The following is a 26,221-nucleotide window of genomic DNA, read 5'->3' as shown; positions in this document are numbered from 1 at the left end:
CAAGACACGAATATTGCACAATTCCAGTTTTGAGCTACGCATGTTAAGTCTTTGGAACAGTATGTCAGGTTAATAAACAAATAAACCCAAAATATATATGGAGTATAATTTGATGTGAGATTACATAAGCCATTCAACACAGGTGTATAGTGTGTAGCTGCAATGAAAGCTGAGGTGAATCCGTTCATGTGCTTTCTTGGTCCCTATCAGTCTTACTGATTTATATACACAGCCTAAACACAGCTTTAACCCTGTTTTAAGCTGATGCTCTGAACAAGAGGCCTGAGCACATCTCATCCATCTAGTGTCTAAATGGGCTCAGTGAATAGCTGCTTCCGGGCGGTGCCAATAGCAGCATACAGTCCTTTTCTATGACCTCAATCTCCTTTGTATTCTGAGATCTCATCAATCTCCTATCGATCACCTTCTGGTATAATTAGAGGAGAAAGCAATGTTTGGAAAGCAGTGGTTATTTTATTTTTCAGAAGAAGTTGATAGATTTTTCCGATCAAAACACCCAAAGGGAGAGCAGTAAAAGGGGATAGCAAAAATGTTTGTGGAACCTCAAATGTTTAATTTCCAAATGGAATGGAAATTAAACCTTAAAGCAATAAGAAAGTTACTGACAAACTGACAAACACAAAACATACTAAATAACATAAAAAAAACAGTTCCAAGGATGTAATGTCTAACATTCTTGGTATTACAGCAAAGGTAGCTAGGGAATCATTGATACACAAAACACAACACACATAATTTCTTTTGATTGACAAATAAATAAATGTGTTTACAAACATTTTTCCATGATGCAAAAAAATATGTAAATAAAAATTTACATAGGTATTGAAAATTATATCCACAAATTAATATTTTTAAAATATCCATACATTTGTACTTTAAAACAATTGTTGAATTCAATTTTGAATTTCTGACACTCTCCTGTTAAATGCGTTATTTAATTTTTTATTTATCAGCTGATAATTAAATGGGCAGCAATTACATAACTTAATGATTTCCATATGGTACAACAATGCTGCACTACACAGTTGTTAATGCGTGTTTGCTTCATTGCATTATGTTGTTGTATAACTCTCCCTCATGTTTGTTAATATGATTTTCTTTTTATGGTTTTGCAACTGAGTGGCTGAAGCATTATGTTTTTCCGGTTTGTCCATCTGTCCATCCATCCATCTGTGCATCTGTTTGAGATTCTTATTAGCATGACATCTCAAGAACAAGAGGTTGAATGTTTGTAGGATTTATATGGAATTATCAGCACCAGCATCAGATGATCTCATTAGATTTTTTGAATTGATCCAAACAGGGTCAAGGTCATATCAAGGTAAAATGTCTAAAATAGTTTTTCGTCAATAGCTTCCTTCCTGTTTGATGAATATTTTAAGGGTATATCTGGCATACAAAGTAGCAACAAGATGAAATAGGCTTGTTGGCTGCAGAGGCATCCCAGTTTACCTAGTTTTTCAATTTTTTTTTTTTTTGGTCTTAAACTATACAGACAGAGAAACAATTTGTGGCTAAATTATGCTGAGGAGTGCTTTTATTTGCTGGCATGGTTTGTGTCCACTTGTCCTCTGCAAGTCCACTTGTCCCATGTGCACTACATCATAATGAGAGTTCCCATAAGAAGTCTCATTATGAGCTTTTTATATAACAAATATAAGACAATTAAACTTATTTATAGACACAAAGCTTAAAATTGTCTTATTCTATTAGCAGATAGAAATAAATGATTGAAATATGCAAAATTATCTATCAGTAAAAGAAGACAATTCTATAAGCTTTTTACTATGAGGATTAATTTGGAAAGAATAAAAACTAAACACAAAGTTTACTATGTATGTGGTAGATGCAAGTATCTAGAATTTTTTAAAACAAAAAATTGGTATTAATTAAAAGTCGAAAATATTTGTTGTGATTAAAAAAAATGGGCATAAAGCAAAAAATGTATTTATGAACTGTTTTGTGTGTTTGTGTTTAATTAAACTATCAAACAGCAGAATTCCAAGCATTGAATTAATTATTACAGTGTTTGTTTGTGCCCAGCTGGAATAAAATGCACATGAAAGACAAGGTTGGAGAGCATGCCAAGAACAGCAAGACCTCCGTGGCGACTTGTGGCTAAAATGGTTCTTAAAGTAAATTTTTTTGCCTTGGGTTGCACTGGAGGGAAAAAAACGACATAAAATGAAATAGAAACTCCAGAAGGTGCTCAGCTCAGAGACTTTTACACTAACAATGAGAATGATAGCAAGCTCGGCTTTTCCGTCAGCTACTAAATGAAGTTATGGATGGCTGCTCGGGACTCCATTCTGTCTGCATGCATTCCAGGCAGCCAATTTGCACAGTAAACTCTGGCTAAATAGGAGGATTAGTCCGGGGAATATCGCTATCTGCAGTTGCCATCCACAGGCACCCAAGAGTGAAACTTTCACAATTTGAACCCTTCTGTAAAATGCACGGCATTGCTTCTTTGAGATTTGCAGCTAATACATTTCCACCCACACCTTTGCCTCCTGAGTACTCTTGATCCCAGACATCATGAGAAAGATGGCAGCAGCTGTGCATTAAGCTACTGATACTGTCATCATTTGGCATGAGGAGAATGTGTCTAATCCTGTTTTATTCCTTTCCTTCCTACTACCGTCTCCACCTCCATTTCATGCTCACTTTTCTATTCCTCTCTGAGAGCATCAATATTGTAAAGCAAGAGAGCAGTAATGAGAGAGGAGGTGGCAACAGTGCTCCAAAAGTTCCAAAATGGAGGCAAAGGTGGTTGCGACAGGGACATCTAAGAACAGGAGAAGGAAAGAATATGATATTCGGGCAGGAGAAACAGGGGAGAGAAAATTAGCACAGGGAAGGTGAAACTGAGCCAGAAAGAAAAGGTATAGATCTTGGAGAGAAGAGAAGACGAGGTAAAAAAAACAAACAAAAAAAAAAGGCAGGGAACAGAGGGAGGTATAGAAAAGGGGCAGTGGGGTTCTGGGGGTGGCCGCTATGCCCTGAGTAAGATGAAACTCTGCTTCAGAGCTGATAAGAAGCTTAGGAGTTCTGGGAGGCTGAAAGGAGGCAAGGCTTCAAAAGGCTGCCTACTGGGGGATGGGGTGAAGAGAGCAGGGTTGTAAAAAGTACATAAACAATTTCTTTCAATGAATGTAATTCTGGAACAGGGCAAGAAAGAAAGGAGATGAGAAAGAAAGAAGAATAAGGAGAGAGAGAGAGAGAATGCTGGTTACACATGTTTATAGAGAGAAGCTAAGAGGTTCTGAGCTGCCTTGACGTGCTTTATTCTCCACTGGCACTTCTGGCCAGATCAGCTGACTGTCTTCAGGTGTTTTCAACTTTCTGATATGAAAAGAAAGCTCCCCAGGCTGGATAACCTGAGCTCACCCTGCTGAAACACATTCGACAGGAGACCATTCAGTGGAACGCACACTGGAAAGCCAATAAAATAACATCTACACAACCTGTATTGGAGAGTGCTTGGAAAAGACAGGGAAATTATAATCAATATAGTCAAAACACAAAATCTAAAAACAAGTACCAACTATTATAGTGATCACATATAACAAGAGAAAATGGCGTCCCCTTTATCAGTAAAGCATAAATTCAGCGGTGGCAACATTACAAATAAGAAAATCCTAGCAGGCCGAAAGAAAAAAAGGAATTTCTCCACAAAAGATGATGTCCTAGCATAAATCCTAGCATATATGAACTGACATTTAACTGCAGTCTGCAGAAAGGTTTGGATTTCTTAAGCAGCCAGCTTAAAAACAAACTTACTTTATACAATTAACGTGTCACTCTGTAAGTCATCAGAAACATCCCTTCACCCAATTAACATAGTTACCTCAAAAAAGTTAAAAAGAAGGAGATTGCATTTAAAGATTCTACTCCAACTGCAGTGCAGGACCATTTTGGACATTTTGATAGCCGCTATCTCATACAAACTGAACTGATTATACGTGTGTCGCTTTTGCTACAGCTCATAACACACTCAGCTAGCATGGTTTTAGTCATCTTTAGGCATGGCAACGTTACAAAGTAGATAAAAATCTACATCTACATCATTTTTGGTGAAACATACAGGCAGGTTCATAAATATTTAGACATTGACAAAGTTATTGTATTTTTTTTTTGTCTACCACAATATATTGGAGTTGAAATTAAATATGAATATTAGCTCACAGCGCAGACTTTCGGCTTTAATTAGGTTATTTAAATCTAAATCAGGTGAACAGTGTGGGAATTACTGCACTTTTTATATGTGGCATGCCCCATTTTTAAGAGACCAAAAGTAATTGGACAAACCAACATTATCATAAATGAAATGCTCATTTTTAATACTTGGTTGCAAATCATGCGCAGTCAATGACTGGCTGAAGTCTGGAATGCACAGACATCATCAGATGCTGGGTTTCTTCCCTGGTGATGCTCTGTCAGGCCTTTACTGCAGATATCTTTGGTTTCTGTTTGTTCTTGGGCTGTTTTGCCTTCAGCAAGTGAAATGCTTGCTCAGTTGAACTCAGGTCGGGTGATTGATTTGGCCATTGCAGAACACTCCCTTTCTTTGCTTGGTGGTTTGCTTTCGGAGTATGCTTTGGGCATTTGGCTGAATATGAGCAGATAATATAGCTCTACACACTACAGAATTAATCCTTTTGCTTTTTGTCAGCAGTCACATCATTAATAAATAGCAGGGAACCAGTTCCACTGGCAGCCAGTGGACCTGTCCACACTATAAGATGAAGTGGTATGCTTCAGATCATGAGCAGTTCCTTCCCTTCTCTATACTCCTCTCTTCCCATCATTCTGGTACAAATTGGTTTTTGTCCCGTCTGTCCACAGGATAGGATCTTGGATGTTGTTTCCGAACTCTACAGGCTTTTTAGATATTCATTATGAAAATATCCATTATTAATTTCAAATATAATATACTGTGTTAGACAGCTAAAATAAAAAAAAACTTTGTTAATGTTCAAATATATTATGGACCTGCTGTATGGTAAGATGAAGCATCAAAATATGTTTTAGGTAGAAAGCCCCATCTTTGGCCAAACCTGATTTTGCAGCCACTATGAGGGGCAACAATCAAAAATTGTAGATGTTGGCACGTTTGTAAATGAAAATTACTTGCAACCTGCTAAAACAAAATCAAAGAATCAGTTACTGAATGTGAAATCAGAGTGGGAGTGCACATTCAGCTTTTACTAGAAACTATATCAAATTCCATTAGCCCTTCCAGAATACCCAGTACAACCCCAAAATCTCACCTCATCCATATCACACCCTGCAGCAGTGTAGAAAAGCAGACGCGTTTGAACTGAGCCCCTAAACTCATTACCCTCTAAACTGACAGAGTCCTACAAGTCATATGGGGAACTAAAGTCACTTACAGTGTGTGTATGTGTGTGTGTATTCTGCTCCCCAATTCCTTGGAGAGTGCAGCCCATTTGGCAGGGCAGTCGATTAGAAAATCAACCTCTCTGCTACTGAAAAGAGCTGATAAGCAGAGTGAGGGTCCTCACACACTGTCCTGCCACTGATGCCTATCGGCAGGCCTGGAGTAAGGTCAGGAGAGGTAGCGCAGGATTAGAAAGGATCCTTTCATAACTACACCTAAGAGCTTCAAGGTTAAATGTATACTAATTACAATTTCCACTGGATTTTATAGTGTTTTTATAGTATACACTGAGGTTCCTGCACGATTTGAACATGATCACTTTTCCCATTTGGCAAGAGCTGGTGAAAAAAATTGAAGCAAAAACATGGGGAGATGAAAAACAGCTGTAACAGATCAGTTACCTATTCCCATTAATATCTAGAAAATAATTAGGATTAAAATTTTTTAATTTAACTGTCTGATTGATATGAGTGATAATTAAATGCTTGAAGAAAACTTAAAATCCACATTAAAATACAGAGTACTCTTAACTAGGGATACATACGCAGCTTGTACGCAGCTTGATAAAAACATCTCATGGCGTTTAAGCAGTATATTTAATAGAGAGCGTGACGGGAGCCAAGCATCACTGCAAGCATAGACAAAAGTGAGTGCAGGTTGCTGTGTACGTGTGTTTGAGTGTACAGAGCGGTATTTGTGAGTGTGGAGCAGTAAGGTGAGACTGCATGGAAACTGGCGCATATGAGAGCACTTCATTTCGGCGAGTACTGAGCACTGACACATGTATACTTGCTTTCCCACTTTGTTCGCGAGGCAAGGTGCAATTCCTTGATGAACACATGCTCTGATCCTGTTCTGCGCACTCAGGTCACCTCTCATCGATAATATAACGTCTTAAACATAAAACCCAGCAAGAGACGTTCATTGCTAGCAGCACACGACAGCAACCAACATAAACAGAGCTAAATAAAATGTTCCATGATGCCCCTGATTGCTTAATATTTAATACTCATTTCAGTATCAGTATCTATTTCAGTATTGATGAGTACCAAAAACATGTACTTGGTCTAGAAAAAAAAAAGATACTGATTCAGCCCTACTTTTAACTTCTTTTTATAATGTGTATTTAATTTCAAAGAAGAGGTTAAATTCAATTCGGTGAGGCGACTGAACTCTGAGATTAAATGAGATATAACTTATTTGCTCTGTAAGTAATCTGATCTACGTGCCAGTTGAAGGAACTTTGTATTAATAAATCAGTTCTTCCACAGAATGTCAAACAGCAAATTTGAAACTTTTATAAAATGAACAGCTGTAGTTTGATTTCAGGGCTATGATGTTCTTTGGAGAGTGGTAAGATCTGCATGTAATATTTCTAATGTAAATGTGTGAAATTGTTCTTATACTTTCAAGTGAAAACAGAAACCACATTAAAAACAGGTAACAAAACTTTCCAAATCTGTAACTGTTGATTAAAAAAAAAAAAGGAATTAAAGTGTTTAGCTCCCTGATGGAATTAGTTGCCTTTTGTTGCTTTCTTTTATCACAATAAATAACCTCATAATTGTGCAATACAAAAATAAATTAGAAACAGACCTTATTTATCTTCTCGGAAGCAAACCAGAGGCAAAACCTCCAGAGAAATTTAGTGTGTATTTTATAGCACAGGATCAGAACTCACTTCGGAGTACTGAATACATATTGCTTTGAATTTGCAACATCAAGCCTGTTTCATTCATTTCACTCCACTCTCATTCATCACTCTCTCTTTCGCTTCACACCCTCCCCCCCCATCCTGTCACAATGGCATGACATCAGAAACATCCCTTCACCCATCCCTCATCTTTGTTTTCATCTTAGTGATCTCCCGTCTTCATATGACCAGCCTCTCCATCAGATTCTGCCCTCCGTACGTCTATCTGCTCTTTCTCTCGGTTACGGACAGGAGGGAACTGAGAGCTCTTGCTCAGGTGCTTCATGGTCTACGTGTACGATCCTGATCCATGAAGGTGAAGAAGAGGCACACGGCTGTGGTGACCAGTGTGTGCATGGCCTCGTAGAGGAGCTTAGGGGAGAAGACGCTCCAGATGAAGAGATGGTAGCGCAGTGCAGTCACCAGCACTACGTAGAACACAGCAGGGATAGAGCGCAGCAGGGCGAAACAGTAGCTGCTGTGGCCGAGAGAGACCGCTCTGAAACACAGAGAGAGACAGAGAGAGAGACAGAGAGAGAGAGAGAGAGAGAGAGAGAGAGCACACTTTCAACTTTCATAAATACAGTGTGTGCATACATATTACAGCCATTATCCACTTTAACCTCAGGTCAGTGACCCTATTTTCAAAACCTGCGATTCCATTTTCCCTACAATAAACACGATTATCATCATGCTCTTTCACACAATGACAGAACACCTTGTTCACCTTTAACAGCACAATAGCACACACAAAAACGTGACCAACACTCAGACAGCCATCGGATTCACTGTGTGTCCCGAGCCGATTGTGTAACTGCAGACTAAAGGTACCACCTCCATTATGACTCTGGTGATGTAAGTGCTGTTTGGCATTGTAATACTGCATGTTGATGCATAATCAAGCTCGGTCCATATAAACCACTGAGCCAGGTGAAACACTGAACATGATGTTCAGCTAGAATTAAATCAATTAATCTCTATATGGTACTGTGCAAACGTCTTGGGCACATGTAGAGAAAGGCTTTAAAGCAAACACGCCTTCAAAAATAATGAAATGAAATGTTTTCTACATTATCAAATCTTCTACAAAGAGCAGTAAACTGCAATAGCTGGACAAAGTCAATATTTGGCATGACAACCCTTTTAAAAAATGCATCAGTAGTCTCAGGTACACTTCATACAGTTTTATGAGAATATTGGTTTATAAGTTTTTTAAGCATCTCGGAGAATCTGCAACAGTTCTTCTGGAGACTTGGACTGTCACACTTGTTTCCATTTTTGCAGGTAATACCTGACATCTTTCATTACCTTATTTGTCTGAAAAGTGGTCTATTGTGTTATATGCTTCCTTCTTTACTGACATACAAACATTTACTTGTAACATTTCAATTTGTTGGAAAAGTAATGCTTGGAAATCAAAAATGTCATTTTTAATGACCCAGTAATATAAACAAACATCTAAGACAAAAATTGTTATTAAAAAATTAAGGGTGCAAATACTTATATGCTCTGTATTGTACATGTGTAGGGGTGCTTGATACAGGTATCGGTCTAATACCATGCTCATTTACTAATACTCATATTGATTAAAAAAAATACTCCAATACTAACTTCCTATACTACGTGACACGATGTGATATAAGTCTAATGTGTGCTGTCTTGCTAAGGAACAAATGACACAAAATGACAGCGATTTGGGCATACTTCACTTTTAATGATGGAAATCTAATCAAAGCAGACTGCAAACTGTGCTCTGTTATATAATATCTGAGAGGAGCTACTACAGTATCTTCTTAAATGTAACCTGATAAAACATCTGTATGGCGTTTAAACAGTAGCAGTATTATAGTGCGCAGAGTAATATCTGCAAGCGTGGTCATTTAAAATGAGCGCAAAGTGCAGTGCAAAGTGCAGTGAATTCCGCACACACAAAGCTATTCTCAAGTGTGGAGCAGTGAAGCGAGTGTGTAGAGAAACTGTTGGGTGTGAGAGCACTTCAGTAGTGCGAGCACTGAGCACGGATGAGACAAGCATGCTTTCAGAGTCCTGCTCGTGGGTCAATGTGCAAATCAAGTCATCGCTATAACTTCACAAATATAAAACTCAGCATTGTTAGGAGCACAGAGCAGCAAGCAACTCTGCAGCAAATGCTGGCTAGGCAAGAAAAATGTCTACCGGCAATGCCAGGTGAACAAATATAACAGCTCTTAGCCAGTATATTGTTCCAGAAGATCAGCCACTATGGGTCACTGATAATAAAGGATTCTGACGCAATGAAATGAATGAAATAAACTTAACTTACAGCTGTACAGAAGTGCTATTCAGAGCTGAAATAAAACCCACTCTTCTCCACTGCAACCCTACTTCATCCAAGGTAACTAATGAAGCTTTCTAATGCACTTCATTTCACTTTTCATGGTAACTAATTATACCAAGGAAACATAAACAGAGCTAAATAAAATGTACAGTGATCTCCCTGATTGCTTAATACTAAGCAGGTTACTTTTAATACCGATATTAGTATTGATGAGTTCCAAAAAAATTGTCCTCATACTTGAAAAAAATGGTATCAGCGCATCCCTGTTCAGGTGTAATGGATGTTTAATGCTCCCTTTAATGAAGCTAAATTAAATGTAATTTCTCACGCTGACCAATAAGCAATACTACAGAGATATTCTATATATTCATGAAATATTTCTCATCCCGAGTACATATCAAGATTAACTGTGGACATAAAGTGAAGAGTGATAAAACATTTTGGTCCTATAAATAAAAAGAACAAAACAGGAGCAAAAGAGGAGCCCAGAGTGAAAACTGCTTTGGTCTGCTTTTCAGTGCTTCAAGGGCGGATCCTGGGGCCATATGGATCTGCTCGATATCGTGCACGATATCAGATTTCACTCTAAGACAGAGCGAGTTTAAATATAGATGCCCCAGCATTTTGCTTTTGTGTCAGCACAAGTGAAGTAAAGAAGGAAAAGGTGTGGAAGTGTGAGGTGGAGAAAGAGAGAGAGAGAGAGAGAGAGAGAGAGAGAGAGAGAGGGTGAGAGAGAGAAAGGGGGGGGCTTAATTGATGCTAGCAGTCTATCAATAATGCAGACGTTTAATACAACTCCATCAAGATCGAATCAATGCCCAGGTCAAAACACAACTATATTTTTTTATAATAATTCATTCACGGATCTCAGTTCGCTTTTGGCTGTGTGGAAGTGAACCACAGCATTTTAATAGCAGAATTTTATAAATCTGTTCCATTTAACATTACTCTCTTGTGTGATTGTCAGGAATCAGATGCAAGATCTTGCAGCCTTTAATTAGCCCACTACATAGCCTGCAACACTGCTAGATCCCCAGATTGGAGTTCCTCGTCTTTTCTGTCGCATTTGAATATTTGCCATCAACACCCCACAGTTCTGCCTGCAACAATTTGTGTCAAACTGTCTGACACATCCCACTTTTTATTCTCTTAGCATTATGCAAGTTTTCCTTCACTCCAATCCCGTCCTCCCTGACCCTCCGCCAGCTATCAAGGCATTTACAATTCTAATGTACAACTCCCAGACACTGAGGTTCTGGATTATTCGCAGCCTTCAATACCCGTAACACAGCACACCTGTTGGTAGCGAATTGAAAATGTGCTCCAACAAGGCTGTTTTTTAATCTCGGCACGTCTCTCTCTCTGCCTCTCTTCTAGCAGTCAGTGAAAACTTCACTCTCAAATCTAGGGTGGGTTATCCTCTGGGATTCAGGAAAGTGAAGTATTTAAATCAAAGGGTATTTCCAACATTTAGACTGTGTGTGTGTATATGTGAATGAGGATGCTAATATATAAAGCACAGTTCATTTCACATGGAAAGGTGTGTGTTAGACTATTTAAACCCATAATTTCATCTCACCAGAAAGAGGTTGCACAATGGGATTTCTGCGTGCGTGTGTGTGTGTGTGTGTGTGTGTGTGCTAGGAGTCGAATAGACCAATTGCCGCAGTGGCAGTGGAAATAACAGTTGCAGGCAGATGGTAAACTGAAGGAACCGAGCTAAATGTACTCTGAATATATTTCAGACAAGATGAAGCCAGTTTTACAGTCAAGAACAAGACTAGGCTGGGAAAATATAGTTAAAAAAAACCTTCTCTTACTTTAATGCACAGTTAATACTTTGATATCACTTTGCATGAAGTGTGTGAGACTGTGCGAGAACCCACTCAGCTAGTGTAGAGTCAGATCAGCAGCGCATGCCAGCTCCAAGAGGCTGATCCAGACTCATTTTCAGATACTACTGAGGCTGGAGTTGACAGGGCCGGGAAAATCTCCCAGACACGGCTACAGACATTGCATCCTCCATCCATCATTAAGCTTTAAAATGCTTACGCACTGTCTTGTGCACTCTCGGTTTCAGAATCAACAATTTCAGCTGAGCTGCCAACTTGTCCACATGAATGCATTTTAAGAATTGGTACGCCCTTAAATAGTGTAATATGATAGACAAATTTAATACTTTGCAACATTTATTGCACTGATTTATTTACATTTTTCATTAAATGTAATGAAAAATGTAAATAATGAAATTTAATTTGTAGCTAACTACGGAAAAGATGGCTAGTCGACTACTTTTTTGAATTACTGGTCGACTAGCAAAAATTAGTAGTCGTGCAGTTCCCAGTGTGTGTGTGTGTTTGGTGTGTGGGAAGTGCTTGATGTGGACTAACTGGGTCGTGTACACTTGTGCTGAATCTATCGTAATGAGAACAGCAGAATGCACACTCAGGTGTTTTATTTGCAGAATGTACATATTTTAACAAAGTGTTAATGAGCTGACCAGTCGAAGTTTTAATGACTGGTGAACCAAAAGACAACAAAGAAGACAAGATGTCTACTAACTCTGGCACATCCACTAATACTGAAGAAATTACTCTATACTGAAGAGGTTAGGGGAAGGAAGCACTTATAAACAGTGGAACACAACTCAATATAACCGTCCATCGAAGATCAAAACTTTTCAAATGCTTGAGCTGCTGGTCTGGCCAAACACACTCCCGCATCATTAAACTTTCATACAAACCTCCAGTCATAAAACAGAACATTTTGAGTGCTGAACGCTCCATATCCTTATTCATAGACATTTATTTTTAAACTAATGTAAAGATGTTCATTCCAGTGATATGAGAGATCAGATTATGGGCTTGTGAATTTCAATTTAGTACTCGGATACTCATATCATTAATCATTACTCATTATCCACTCCACTATCTATCTATCAACCTAATGACACTTTCAACACCAGCAATGAAGCTAATGTCTCCATAATACTGCTGCTTTTCATGTTCTGCTAACTGTCATGAAACATAATGTCTCCTCAATGATTGATTCATATCATATAATGAGGTAATAATCTACAATTAAATATCAGTGATGCATGAAAGAGCCGGAGAGAGGGAGAGCTAATTATTAGACATTTTAGTATGTGGCTGGTGTGTGTGATCTGTGGAGACAAAAATATAGTACATGTGTATGTGTGTGTGTGTGTGTGTGTGTGTGTGTGTGTTTTTTTTTTTTTTAAATCATGGCCAGCTTGAGAAATTTCTGAATAGTCTTTAATAAGATGGACGGTTAAATGTAATGTTCACCTAAATCATTAGAGGTTTATCAGTGGAGTCTCTGACAAATCCCAGAAGTTGTGCCTTTGTCCTCTATACAGCACAATTGTTACAGAAAGAGGAAAGAACATTGTAGGACAACAGCCAGGCTCTATAATGCCATCAGGATTAGTGTATGCATATACATTTATATTAATACGCTCGGCCTAATACATAATTGTTTCCATAGTACCAGACAATTCAGAGGGACTGTTTAACAATGAACAGTTTAAAAGGTGTGTTGTTATTTAATGTAATCACTGACATGGTGAAACATGGAGACATTTATTCAGCATTTTTTGAAGGAGTCTCCTGTGTCAGTGTTTGTAACAGTCAGCAGTAACGCTGTTCCTGCCATGAGAAAATTCTTCAGGACAGTGCTTTATAGCTTCTTTATAACCAGCTGGATTTTTTGGTAACGCACTATTTTAAGGAACACATATTAAGTGGTTATTGAAGGGCTTGTTATTTGTTTAATAAAGCCCTAATTGTAAACTTTATTCACAAACACTCGTATTAATTCATAATTGGAGATCGGTTGTGTAAAAATGACTAATCAATGCATTATTAGTTGTGATAACGTAGAATTAATACTTTGTTAAGACCTTGTTATGCAAATTATTGAGCATGAATGAATAAATTCACTTTTTGTTAGTGTATGATACATATTATAGCTCTAGATTCTAAGTAGCATCAAGGGAGTAGTAGTGAATCCCTGAGCTTTTTAACACTGAATAATTCACTAATACTATGATATCTGTTCTATAACCAAAAAACAGAGTTTTAGTTTTAATTAGTAGCTAAAAAGCACTTAACAAGTTTCCAATAAGTCAAATTGTGTCCCATATTCTAAAGTCCATTTTATGTCTTTGGTAGCGAAAAAAGCTTGAATACCAACAGGCTTGTATATGTTGCATCCACAAAACAGAGGCCACCAAAGCTGAAATAACAATTGTCTTATCTCTGATGAAAAATGATGGCATTAAGAAAATCCCATATGAATTTTAATTTAAAGAATTAATATTGAAATATTTATGAATACTATAATATGAGACATGTATGGTAGTGTTAGTGCCTTCACAAGTCTGCAGAAGTCACTTGAAGCTACCAGGAACTACAAGTATAACATGTTGCTAATATTTCACTAATAAGATAAGAAGTTAGATGATTAATTCATGCTCAGTTGTTTGCATAATCAGGGCATTTAATACTTTATCACAACAAATAATACATTTATTAGTCATTTTCACACAACGTATCCCCAATTATGAACCAATACAAGTGTTTATGAATAAAGTCTAGTTCATAGTGAATAAACCATTTGGGTTTTATTAAATAAAGAACAAAGGAACGAAGAATAAAAGACCTGAATTACCTGGTAGTATGTGTTCCTTAAAATAAAGCGTTATCTTTTTTTGTCAACAGAAAGTGAGGGAATGATGGTTTATAGCTCTTTAGTGCTTATAACCTAATTGATAACAGGAACAGGACATTCCCTCACATTCTGTTTCGTGGATGTTTAACAATATTACATTTATTTAAACATTGTTTAATTAATAAAAATATAAACATTGCCAGGAATAAAACACTTTGGAACATGCTGTAACAACTTCAGGGTGGTAATGGCCCACCCTATCACACGGCAATTATTTTCCTATAACAGGAAATCATGCCCCATCATGTATTATTCCTTGATTAATGCAGCCTTATTAATACTTAAAAAGACTTAACAACAGAAAATATTCAGACTTATTACTTCACTGTTTAATAATGCTTCCAGCTCTATTATGTAATGTTTATTAATGGACACATAGCTAAAGTGTTACCACTAACGCTAATACTTGCAAATCAGAATGCAAATCTCCACATAAATGTGCTATTAATCACAGGTGAACAGAAGCCAAGCTGATATGATGATCTGATATAATTAGCAGATATTTTTATATCCCAAGCTTATCATGTGCCAAAGGCAGATAATAATAACCACATTTATCCATTTAGTACTACATTCACCTGCTGTTACTGCCCGTAACCTGATAATAATTACTCTCAGGTGGGTTTATATGCCTGGATAAAATATGGGGGAAGTTTTACCTACTACAATGCTGCATTTTAGCCATCGATATGTTTAAACTGATATAAACTTTAAACTTCTTAATATGTTTGTGTCTCACAAAACCTTGGTAACTGTATATGCATTGCATGCCAACCTATATCTTTGTCTTCGTCTGTCTCTCCCTAGTGTGTCTCTCATGTATCTCTCAGTTTGTTTGTGTGATTATTAGTGAAAAAGGCTGTCATACCTGTCTCTCTCTGAGCTGAGGTAACACACCAGATGGCAGGCCCAGAGCAGTGGACCTGCATAGGTGCTAAATGCTGTGAGGAAGACAGCAGGAGCCTCCACATAGCTCTCCAGTCCCACAAAGCCCACTGAGATATCCACTGTCGCTATGTTATTGGAGTTCCCCTGAGAAGACAACAAAAACAGACAGTAAATTGATGAAGAAGAGAGAACACTGAATTCTAAGATCAATGGCAAGCAAGTAAATTAACTGCAAGGGAAAGACTGGGGAAAATGTATCGAACCAACAAAACATGCATGATGTATGTACACGCCACGGGGAAGAGATAACGTCTCTGAATCAAAGGAAATTTATCCTTCATTACATTCTCTACAGGCATCTGAAAATTGATTTATTTCTATACACTAACTGAGGTAAAGGCGAAGCATTGATAGAATGAGTGAACAGAAGCAAAACAAGTTTGGATTTGATATCTTCAGTGATCTAGAAATGGTGCAGAGTGCCCATGTCGAAGCAAACAAGATACACAAAGGCATGATGGTGTTCATAAGACAATCCATCTACAGTACACACATGGATGCATATACACCCAACCAAGCCACCTTTGGCTATCTTTCACCACATATCTCATTTAGCTGCAGAAAATGGCCTGGCCTGTCAGAACAGGCTAAATTCATATACTAAAGACTAAAGTTACCCCTCTGCATGAAGACATTAGTGCACGTCCAATAAACAGCAGGATTGATGATGGAACTATGGCTTTAAGTCATCTTGAATGAGTGGAAAAGGCAAAGAAAAAAAAAGACAAAAGAAAGCAGGGAAAATGTGAGAGGGACATGCCCTTTGAAATACATAGTTCAGAGGTTTGACTCCTGGATCCAAATGCCATTTTTGCAGGCCTGTAATTTCATGCTTGGGCAGTTAAAATGATAACCAGGCAGGTCTGCCCTATTAATGTCTGTTAAAGAGTCCAACACTGCAAGGAATATCTGCATAGATGATTAGACACCTTCAAATAAAGAGGATATCTACATAGACTACTTTATCCAACATGTTTAAATCCAACACACATGTTTATCACGCAGTGACATACACTATCTGGCCAAAAGTTTGTGGACACCTGATCATCACATTCATATGTGCTTTTCGAACATCCCATTCCAGATTTAGTCCCCCTTTGCTGTTGTAATAACCTCCACTCTTCTGGGAAGGCTTTCCACTAGATTTTGGAACATGGCTGTGGGGATTTTTCCATTCAGCCACAAGAGCATTAGTGAGATCAGGCACTGATGTCAGGCGAGAAGGCCTGGGGCGCAGTCAGCATTCCAATTCTTCCCAAAGGTGTACAGTGGGGTTGAGGTCAGGGCTCTGTGCAGGCCACTCGTGTTCCTGTGCACAGGAGCATTGTCATGCTGGAACATGTTTGGGCCTCTTAATTTCAGTGAAGGTAAAACTGTAATGCTACAGCATACAGAGACATCCTATATAATTGTGTGCTTACAATTATTTGGCAGCAGTTTGGGGAAGAACCACATATGGGTGTGATGGTCAGGTGTCCACAAACTTTTGGCCATATAGTGTATAACAGTATACATAAGCGATCAAAAAAGAAACTCATAAATCAGTATATATATAGCTGGTATATGGGATTGTTTTAATGCAGCCATCTAAATAAAAATATTTTGGTAAATAAACTATTTTATACAAGCAGATGCCCATTTATGAATCAGCTAAAGTATTTGCATATGAACACAATTTTGCTGAAGCAGACACTTTAAAGGAATCCTGTAATAAATGTTTATAATAAACGCTGACCAGGTCTGTGGTTCCAATAAAAAAGTATTAAGGACTACCCCAGGTAAAAAGAATACAGCTTCTCTCTATAATTTGCATTAATATTTCTAAATCAAACCAATACATATTCAGGACCACATCATTCAGCACGTTGTGTCGTATTCAGAGTGCAAATTGAATTTCTGCTGCAGAGAATACGGTGCTTCGGAAGCCTGCAGGCATGCAGCATCAAACATGATATTTAGAGAGGAAACAAAAGAGTGTAAGTCCAGAAGTTTTCCAACCGTTTTTAAAGCCTGTAGAAACATTAATATTCAGAAAGTGAATAAGTTATTCAAAACCAAAGGTGCACTGTATTCATGAGGTTTTGGAGATTCTGCAGCTATGCAAATGCGACAAAAAGATTGAACTCAGCACAGGGCATGTGAGGATAATCACCCGTTTAATCAATGCCACACCAGTTCCTTCTTCCTACATGAACAATGGCAGTTGTGGTGTGAATGGCACAGAGCCACATACAACATTCTCAATACTGTCACTATCTTTTCTCACATGCACACACATACCTTCCACAGCATGTGCCGTGCTTTTACCTGGAAATAGAAGAAGGCCTGTCCAAACCAGTAGTGCATAATGGTGGTCTGGGCGGCGTCATAGTGCAGCCTCTTCCAGATGAACTGAGCCATGAGCGTCTGGATGAGCAGGCAGCATGCCAGTGTGGGCAGATTGTGAGCCCGGAGCAGCAGCGCCACAAGCAGCACCATGCCACTGTACACCTCCCACAATCCCCTGCTCTTCAAACGCCTGCCGTCCACAACCGATGACATCACTTGAGATCGCAGCAAGTCCTTGACACCGGTGAAGAGGATCCCCAGGACGAAGACATAGACGAAGTGTGCCTCACCTGTTCCCCTAGAGGAAGCCATAAAGATCATTGCATTTCTGCATTTCTGGATTTATGCAAGATTAGTTCTTAATAACGCTTCAGGGTTCAATCCCGAGCTCGGATTACTGTCTGTGTGGAGTTTCACATGTTCTCCCTGTGTACATGTGGGTTTCCACTGGGTTCTCTGGTTTCCCCCCCACCTCCCAAATCATGCCAGTAGGTGGACTTGCAACTCTAAATTGCCCCTAGGTGTGAATGAGTGTGTAAATGTGTGTGTACATGGTGGCCTGTGATGGATTTCCTTGTGCCCAGTGTTCCCAGGATATTCGACCCTGACCAGGAAAAACTGATGATGATTGAATGAATGCTATGGAACTAAGGTATATTGTTATAGAACAATTGTTTTAAATTAGTATTATAGCTTATAAGCTTATAGCTTATAGCTTATATTATAGCTTATAAGCTTATAGCCTCTAACTTAAAGCTAAAGATTAATTCACATTTTAGAATCCATAACTCCAAATGGTTTGAAATGTGTTTACATAATCTGTAATTGAATTCATTCAGTCACAACAATACAGCCTTTTGAATTAAATAAGCCCTTGCATTTTCCCAAAAATATCCAGCAGGACAAACGCCTACGCAGTCTAAAAGAACACATACACACACTTCAGGGATCAATATTGACAGAACCCTGTTGTTTGAAGGTTTGTCTGGCCAGACCTGCTGGAGTTCGGCGGATCGATAGCACTGAAGATACGTGCTCTAATGTAGAGAGCTGAGCAGACAGGACTTATTGCACTGCACACATGCTGGCCAGCTAAGTCAAACACCGGACACTAATGAAAACATCCAACACATTTAAACATCCAACACCTCATGTGGAAAACACAGGCATGTTGCCTTCCTTGTCTTTATCTGACTGCTGACAGCTACAGCAGGATGGATGATATCTGTAGTGTTCAGAAGCAGCTACATTGCTTGGATCCAACCAAATGCCTCAAACACAGCTGATGGTGCTTTCCAGAAAGTAACCAAGATTTCTCAAAATCTAAATCTCTGTGAGTTTCATCTCACTTATTGAAGATAAGAGTGAAAAAGGCCCCTAAAACACAGTGACACTAAAAAAAAAATTACATTTTGCATTACAGACCTGGCAGAGCATCACCATGGAGGACTTCCAGTGTCTGGTGATGTCTAATAGTCAGATAGTCACTGATTGCAAATAAATGCTGCCAAATAAAAGAGTTACTGCAGCTATAAACATTTTATGGTTAAACCACGTGTTTAGATTATTAGCACTTTAAAAATTCTCATAATTGTAATCGATGAAGTTGGAGTTAGTACAGCCACTATGCCAGAATTACTACTAGTCTAACAGAAATCCTCCAGCGGTAACATAAGGATAACATACAGCAAATTATGCAGTAGTGAGAAGTCTCTCTTTCTCTGTTTGAGCTGTTGGGATGCCATTAGCGAGCATGGCAATGCGTTACCATGACGACAGAGCCCTGGCAACAGCTTGGTATTAGGCAGGTACATGCAGGAGCTGATGGAGTCATGAAACATCATCACAAGTAGAGATATTAGTGGCAATAACTGAGAAATTGCAATGTACAGGTTAAAAAAAAATATCTAAATTGTGAGTTTTGCAAGGCAGTCCTCAGAGATGTGAATATAATATCTCTTGCAGGATTTCCCAGAGGTTTGTGGAGCTGGTTGTACACCCCTTCCAAACATTTTGGTCAAACTTCTCCCAGATCAGGTTGACTGGGTTACAGTCATGTGTGTCTTATTCCTCTCGAAATATACTATATGGCCAAAAGTTTGTGGACACCTGACCATAACACTCATATGTGCTTTTTGAACATCCTATTCCAGATTTAGTCTGCCTTTGCTGTTATAATAACCTCAAGTCTTCTGTGAAGGCTTTCCACTAGATTTTGAAATGTGGCTGTGGGATTTGTGCTCATTCAGCCACAAGAGCATTAGTGAGGTCAAGAACTGATGTTGTGTGAGGAGGCTTGGGGCACAGTCAGTGTTTCAATTCATTCAAAGGTGTTCAGCAGAGTTGAGGTCAGGGCTCTGTGCAGGCCACTCGAGTGTTTCCATTCCAAACTTGGCAAACCATTTCTTAATGGACCTCGATTTGTGCACAGGCACACTGTCATGCTGGAATAAGTTCGGGCCCCTTAGTTCCAGTGAAGGGAAACTGTAATGTTACAGCATACAAAGACATCCTACATGACTTTGTGTCAACAGTTTAGGGAAAGCCTACATATGGGTGTGATGGTCAAGTGTCCGCATACTTTTGGTCATATAGTGTATGTTTCACAGCTCTGAGGTGTGTTTTCAAAGATTGCAACCCAAGGTTCATACTAGCAAGTGACAAAGTGGCAGGTGGGAATTCAGATTCTATGCATGTGTAACACGGTGCCACGATTTCAGTGACGGCGACAATCAAACTTTGTGCGACAGTGCGACAATCAGTGCGACAATCAAACTTTGGAACTGAGATTTTCTCAATTCTATGCAAATAAGACATGACATGGTAAATCAACAAACCTAAGTGATCAGCTTGAAGGATTCCACACACCAATCCTACTGTGTTTCTTTGTTCCTCACTCAAGTTTACTTCCTACCTACAAATATTCCCATTTACTGTTTGATGTGCTATGGAAGAAAACGTTATAACCATGGTTTCATCTTTCCCTGTCCTATACGAAGTCTCATTAAATGTGTATAGAGACATTACAAAGAAAGATAAAGCTTGGAAGGAAGTAGCAGAGATCACTGGTGCCTCTGGAGAGTGTATACAGCTAGTACAGTTTGCCTTCTGTGCTAATCTGCCAACAGTGCTAGTATGAAGCCTAGCATACAACAGGTAAATCAAATAACCAATTTACACACCAATTAATGCATTATTTAATTTGTGTTTACTATCTCTCATTGGAAAAATTTTTTAAAATGCTGGACAGTGCATGGCCACAAGTAACAACAGTAACTGTCACTACAGGTCCACAGGAGACAAAGTACAACACGAGTGACTTGTCACCTGCTAAAGAAAATGCAGAGTGAAAAGCCCACAAATTCTCTATAAACTCTTGATAGAAAGTGTAAATAGAAATAGAATAATCTAAACATTTAACAATTTACCCCAAAGACAGAGGACAACATAGCACTTTTTCATTCAATACAATTAAATATGGTCACTCTGAACCAGTCCTAGACTACACTACCTTGCCTTATATGCAAGACAGAAAGCAGCTATTAAATATGTCTCTTTAAATAAGTAAGCTTTAATATACACAGCAGTGGAGGAAGATAAAATCCTGATGTGCCAGACACACTGAGGACACAAAGAGGCCCTGCACTGGGACTAGCAGCGTGTCTGATTAGTGTGCATCTTGCTTCAGAGAGGGAAAAGAGAGAAGCTAAGAAAGCTTGAGCTCTCAAGCACAGGGAGGAAAGCAGATGTTCCGTCATGTTTTATTAATCTGCTCTCTGTGCAACTTACTCCCACAGAGTCGGGGACAGAAACAAACAAAACAACATGAAAAAAGCTCATTTGGAAAAAAAAAGAGCAAAGGACTGTGACACTGTGACAACAGGCAACTGTTGCTTGTTCAAGTAGATCAGTTCAAACTTTAGCTAGCTGTGCCCCCATATATACTCTCTAATTGGTCCAGTTTAAACATATGCCGGCCAGGTCCAGCCTGTGCATCCTCGGGGCCAGGGCCAGGGACACTATGTGAGTATGAGTTACTCACAAATAACAATGTTCTACTCTAAAATTCATATCTGGGAAATGAAAATACACAAAACAAAATGAATTGCAATTTGAGGCAATGCTTAATATTAATATACACCCTATGGCCAAAAGTATGTAGACACCCATTTGTAGGCCTTCTCCAAACTGTTGCCACATTCCAGCATGACAACGCCCCTGTGCAAACAGAAAGGTCCATGAAGACATGGTTTGCCAAGGCTGATGTGGAAGAAGTTGCGTGGCCTGCACAGAACCCTGACCTCAACCCCACTGAACACTTTCAGGATGTAGTGGAACTCAGTCTACACCCCAGGCTTCCTCAGTGCCTCACATCACTATTGCATTCATGGCTGAATGCATAAATCCTCACAGCCACATTAAAAAATCTAGTGTACAGCCTTTTCAAAAGATTGGAGGCTGTTATAGCAGCAAAGGAGTGCCAACTTTGGAATGGGATGTTCAACAAGCACAAATGGGCATGATGGTAAGGTGTTCACATACTTTTGGCCATACAGTGTATATCATCATAACATCCACACATCCTCCAGAATTTTTCACCCATAAGCTTCCTGCTTTCTGTGTGGTGTTTACATAGATTGATAGAAAGAGTGTGAAAATGTGTACTGAGCACATAACCAGCAACTACAAGTGTGCAAATACTGCATACTTGATACCAACAGATATTTGTTTGGTAACACTTCAGTTCCTGCTTCTGCTGGCCTGCTACTTCTTCATTATTATTAAGACCTCCTGGATACTGCTGTGGAATTGCCTGACTGGAAGACATTTTGACTGACATGGAGAAGGTTTCCGAGCACATCAGTAAGACAGCTCTGTGACCTGACATAGTACTGAAAATGTCATCCTACTAGAATTGATGCTGCCATGGGAGGAACACCTGGAGGAGGCCCATGAGTGGAAGAAATCAAGGTATGATGAGTTGATCTGTGGCTGTCACAGAAAAGCCTGGAAGGCAAAATGTATGCACACTGATGTTGGCTGGAGAGGTTTGTGGGGGTGGTTCCTGTCCAAGATCTACATCATACTGGGTATCACAGGAGAGAAGAGCACGAAAGCCATATGGAATACCACTGCGGCAGCAGAGAAAGCTTCAAGGCGGCTTTAGATGAAAAGAGCAAGTCCATGGGGAACTGCAGCATAATGCCATTTGAACACAAGTCATGGTTTGATCAAACATGGCTGGGTCACCTAGACGAGGATGTATGATGTTGCCTGATTGTATGATGTATGATGTATGATGTATGATTCCCATTCCTGATACTGACACACTTCTTCTGGATCTTTTCATCCTCCAGGCCTGCCTGATTCATCCTGATACTGCTTCTGCTTGGAGCTTCTGTACTTGCAACTCACTCTGCCCTGCCCCATATGGATACCCTAAAGCTTGTTTTAGATACCTCTTCTTCAGTTGTTACTGTAGCATCTAAGAACTGCTGCTGTAATCATAAAGACTATAATTCTCATACTGAAGATCCTTTCAACACACTTAGTACTGTTTGACTTTATAGTATACAGTTGTAAAAGAGTACTGATTTATATTCTCACTATCCGGTGTCAGGCAGATGAGGTTCGCTTTTGAGGTTCCTCTCAAGGTTCCTTCTTCATTCTGTCTTATAGAGCTGTTCCTTGCCACTGTCACCTCTGGTTTATTCATTAGGGATCTTAATCTACATCCAGATTTCAGTAAACATGCTCCATGACACTGTTTCTGTTTGATTTCTACTATACAAATAAAACTGTATTGAAGTGAAAACCCTGAAACAACACTGACGATGTCTTCAAGAGTATTACAAGATCTATTTTCATAATGTTATCACAAAGTACTATTTAAAGTACAATCAATATAGATGGATTCCAGATTGCTAATTGCAGGCAAATTTACAAAGACTGCAAAGTTCATGACTGTCAACCCCAATATATTCTCAATATATTTGGCTACTGTTTGATTTTAATATAATCTTTCCTTTGTTCTCTTTTTCTGTTGCTATTCTATTAGTCTAAAGTGTTTCTTGCAGCAATATAGGAATAGCAATAAAATGTGGTCAGCTTTACCAATTTGCTTATCTAGTGACATCTAGATCTTTTGAACTTAAACTGCCAACGTAAACCACAGAGCCTAAGAGATTAAGTTCAATATATGCCAGTTTTGCCCAGGCTATGCTCTTCAAGTGGATCAATTCAAATGTTTCCCCACCATGTCTGGCCTATGCTCTCAAGTTGTGAGAGGGTGCAGCCTGCGGGAACCGAGAGCACAGAAATGCCACTGTGCCATTTAGAGAGGCCAAGAGAATGCAATGGCAGCATGCCAAACAACCCCACTCATTACCAACAGAATGGAGAAGAAGAGCTCAAAGCAAGCACATTGGAGACAATCTGTACCTACAAGAAGTATCCTTCCTGTGAGGACTGACTGCCCTCAAAAGTGCACTGTACCACTGCTGTAATACATTTCAAACTTTTCAAAGCACTAGATGCAGCACAGTCTATAAAGAGAAGAATCTGACAGCAGTTGTCTGAAGCACTATCAGCAATATCCTGATATCCTAGCTTGTAGCTTTAAGAACTAGATGTTTAGAGGCTTATTTTCTTTGGGGAGTGATCGGTGATTGAATGGAAGTGGCGAAAAAATCCTCAAAAAGAACTGTCTTCGGTTTCTTCTAGGCATGCAGAACTATTGCTGAATCAGTAAGCTATTGCTTGCAGATCCCAACACAGCAAAACTTTTGTCTGCACCTTACATCCTACTGAAGAAAAGAACGGGTGTGAATATTTACGCAAATTATGCCATGGACATGGGGGTGACCACCGACCACCATGACAACAAAACATATTTTGCAAATACACCCCTCTGTAATATCACGAGGACATAATGAAATCTGTTGTACTGTTGCAGAGCTTTAATCCATGAAGATGACTGTTTTTATCAGCACAGTTGTCACTATGTCATTCATCAGCACGCTTTTTCCACTGATTAATTCAGGCTGATGGCTCTCGAGTGCTGTCTGCCACGTAGCCTTGTGTATTTCTGTCTGCTGGAGGTGTGTGAAACCTGCTAAAATAATGATAATGGCAAGGTGTCAGCGATGTGAGAGAGAGGTGGGTTGCCAGGTATTGAGTCAGATATCAAAATGTGACATTCTAAAAATGTATTGCGGGACTACGGGAATGAAGTTCCTTCATGGTAAATTCATACACATACAACAGTCTGCATAAAAGTGTCATCACAATTAAACTAGATCTGTGTGCTGGTATAGCTGTGTAGTTGTACCAGAATTCAGTGTACCACATCAGTGCCTTTTAAACACACCATGGTGCAAAATATTAATAATTCTGTTCACGAAGAATACGATCAAGAGCAGACATGACAGGTTTCACTTGAAAACATCATTGAAACTGGTAGAGAAGAGTTGAACATTTGGTTTAGAGCTGAATAAGGTAATTAGATGATTCATGGATTTGAGAAGTTGTAACGATTTTACCGAGAAAACACTCACACATACCATTCTATTCACTTCAACTTTAATCAAAAATAATATCTGTACCTCTGATGCACACCATTATTAAGGTCTGAACTACACAGATAAAGATTGCTGAGAGTGTCAATTTTCCTTTATGAAACTCCCCTCCCGAAAACAAACAAACAAAAAAAAGTTTGTAGCACAAGGCTTCAGTGAAGTGTGTGTGTGTGTGTGTTTTTAATAAAGAGAACAAAATTTGGCAGAGCCTCAAATGGACCAGACCAGCTCTCCACAACCATATTCTCTATTAACATTCTCCAAAAAAAAACCATTTGCTAATCATTCCCTGTGTGTGTTATTTCCTGATGAGAGCTGGAATTCTTAAAGTTTTCATCTTTATGAGAAATCTGCACGCGTACACACTCACAGATGAGGTGTCAGCATAACAAATGCTTTGCAGATTAATCATGATAAAAATAAAAGCGCCCCCTCCTCATGATATCCTCTTAGTGCAGGTGTGCCAGGGACTTTTTAATTATTGTGCTCAGATGTTTGGATACCACTGTTCTGGTCCAAATTAAAGTGTCTGTTTACATTGCTGACTTGATTTTACACTTCAAAAGGCAACACATAATATCTGAAGACCAGTGAGAAGGTATGGTCTAGATGAATTTGTGTATGAGACATTCTAAGATGGTAATAATTTCATTGACATATTGTTAATTTCAGTTAATAGTATGCCTTATATACTTAAGATTATTTTATTTCATGTTCATGGTCAGAGATCCAATTCATCCCAAAGGTGTTCAGTGGGCTTGAGGTCAGGGTTCTGTGCAGGCCACTCAAGTTCTTCCACTCCAACCACAACAAACAATGTCTTCATGGACCTTGCTTTTTACTGGAACATGTTTGGGCCCTTTAGTTGCAGTAAAGGGGAATTCTTCATGCTACAGAATACAAAGACATTCTAGACAATTCCGTGTTTCAAACTTTGGGCAACAGTTTTGCAAAAGCTCACATAAAGTCCAATTATTTACCTTAATGATGTTTCTCTAACTAACCTCTAACTAAAGGGTACTACTCCAGTGACAAAAATGCGTTCCCTAATTCCCAAGTTTTTGAACAGTGTAGCTCTCCAACAATGTAAAATTCCTGCATACAAGGACATCATAAAAATAACACCACAAGGTAAATTTCTGGAATTAATTCTGTGCCTGAAAATGAAGGACTGAAAACCA

The 26,221-nt window shown here is 38.9% G+C and overlaps 1 protein-coding gene across 1 annotated transcript in view; it reads right to left on the bottom strand.

Moving 5' to 3' along the window:
* Positions 1 to 661: 661 nt before the first annotated feature.
* Positions 662 to 26,221, bottom strand: part of pigg (phosphatidylinositol glycan anchor biosynthesis class G) — a 118,158-nt gene continuing 92,598 nt past the window's right edge. The window contains exons 11-13 of the mRNA XM_026917949.3: positions 17,443 to 17,761; positions 15,056 to 15,219; positions 662 to 7,617 (exon numbers count right to left, since the gene is read on the bottom strand). Of these exons, the coding sequence (XP_026773750.1) occupies positions 7,401 to 7,617; positions 15,056 to 15,219; positions 17,443 to 17,761 (700 nt within the window). The 3' untranslated portion in view covers positions 662 to 7,400. The remainder of the gene's footprint in view (positions 7,618 to 15,055; positions 15,220 to 17,442; positions 17,762 to 26,221) is intronic.

Source organism: Pangasianodon hypophthalmus, chromosome 7 (genome assembly GCF_027358585.1).
Source record: "Pangasianodon hypophthalmus isolate fPanHyp1 chromosome 7, fPanHyp1.pri, whole genome shotgun sequence".
Classification (NCBI taxonomy): domain Eukaryota; kingdom Metazoa; phylum Chordata; class Actinopteri; order Siluriformes; family Pangasiidae; genus Pangasianodon; species Pangasianodon hypophthalmus.
This window is presented reverse-complemented; position numbering and strand designations above follow the sequence as displayed.